The 1,563-nt window shown below is 31.3% G+C and overlaps 1 protein-coding gene across 3 annotated transcripts; it reads left to right on the forward strand.

The window, feature by feature from the left end:
- The first annotated feature begins 215 nt into the window (after nt 1-215).
- On the forward strand, nt 216-1,312 carry LOC114876243 (NADH dehydrogenase [ubiquinone] iron-sulfur protein 4, mitochondrial). 3 transcript variants are annotated; one of them, XM_029187484.2, is made up of 4 exons: nt 216-325; nt 424-529; nt 626-958; nt 1,026-1,312. In XM_029187484.2, the coding sequence occupies exons 2-4, from the start codon at nt 471-473 to the stop codon at nt 1,201-1,203; spliced, it is 570 nt and encodes a 189-aa protein (XP_029043317.1). In that variant the 5' UTR covers nt 216-325; nt 424-470; the 3' UTR covers nt 1,204-1,312. The 3 variants fall into 3 exon arrangements, with proteins under 3 accessions (XP_029043317.1, XP_029043316.1, XP_029043318.1); XM_029187483.2 differs by having other exon boundaries at nt 238-289; XM_029187485.2 differs by having other exon boundaries at nt 255-338.
- The last annotated feature ends 251 nt before the right edge of the window (nt 1,313-1,563 follow it).

Raw genomic sequence — 1,563 nt, forward strand, 5'->3', positions numbered from 1 at the left:
GCAGAAAACGAACGAACTGCGCCCTTCAGAAAAAACGAGGAACTAAATTTGTGGTCTGTTTTACCTTTTCGACGTCTTTCACGAATGAACAATCAACGAAATCGTAGTTCTCAAATTACTTCTTCCTGTTTAGAAATGACGATGTAATTTGAGAACTCGCGTCTAGGGATTTTTCTAGGAACTGTCGGTAAAGTTTTCGACGCTCGCATCACCTTAAGCGCCATCTTAGTTATTGCATCCAACTAACGACATGTTATCAGTTTATGTATGTCAACCCGTTTAACCAGAGGTTAAAAATAAATACAATATAATCTATTTCGTAAAAGTATGAATACTGTGTAAAAACCATATTTCTCTATCATAAATATATTATTTTCATTTGTTGTATTCGCCCGTATGCAAAAAATTCTTTTCGCTTTACAGGTGTAACAAAACCGAAGGCAGATAAAATTAACCCTCTATTATTCAGAATGGCATGTCGTGTATTTTCTGTGATACGCACTAATAATGATATTAAAAAGTGTTTTAGGTAAGCTTTGATTCATTTTCCTGAAAATTTAGATATTAGGTTACAATCTTACAATTGTATGTAATTCGAAAAATGTAATTAGATTCCGTTTCTTAGTTTAACGAAAAGATTTGCTGCTGGAGGTTCAAGTAAAACTAGTCAAGGAAATGAAACAAGTTTAACATTACCTAAAAATAATGAGGAGACATTTATGGAGAAAGATGAAGTGTTGTATAGGGATGCTATGAAAGCTACAGTTACAGTATCTTCGGTAGAAGATGTTGGATTGGTCTCAGGTGTTCCGGAAGATCATATAAAAACTCGTAAAGTTCGTATTTTTTGCCCTCCAAAAAATGCTATGCAATCTGGAACAAACAATATTCATTTTTGGCAAATAGACTTTGATACTCGCGAACGTTGGGAAAATTCCCTGATAGGATGGACATCGACGTGAGTATAATTAAGAATTTTGTTTTTAATTATCAATCTTTACCTAACATTACGTTTTCGCCCATAGAGGTGATCCTATGTCCAATCTCAAGGTGGAATTTGCTACAGAACAGGAAGCCATTGCACACTGTGAAAAAATGGGATGGGACTATTATATTCAGAAACCAAACGTTAACAATCCTAAGCCACGTAACTATGGCTCTAATTTTGCATGGAATAAGCGTACTAGAGTATCGACTAAATAAAAAATGATTTGTTAGGGAAGGATAACTATAGCTCTGTATATAGCTCTATATATTTAATTGTTCTTGTATGTAAGATATTAAGCGGTAAATAAATTTTTACAAGAACATATTATAAACAAACGAAGAATTTTATAAGAATAATATTACACAATTTGAAGAAATTTAATTGATAAATTCCACAATTTATTTTTTAGCAATATTTATATAATATCATCCTTATATGGTTAACATTCTTTTTATTCACCTCGTTTATTATTAATATTATTAGTATTTATAATATAACATCAGATTTAATTAGACTGTATATTTTAAAATTCAGTATTTGCTTGCTCATATTACCTTATAAACTATATCAAGCAT

The sequence above is a fragment of the Osmia bicornis genome, chromosome 10 (assembly GCF_907164935.1).
Source record: "Osmia bicornis bicornis chromosome 10, iOsmBic2.1, whole genome shotgun sequence".
NCBI lineage: Eukaryota > Metazoa > Arthropoda > Insecta > Hymenoptera > Megachilidae > Osmia > Osmia bicornis.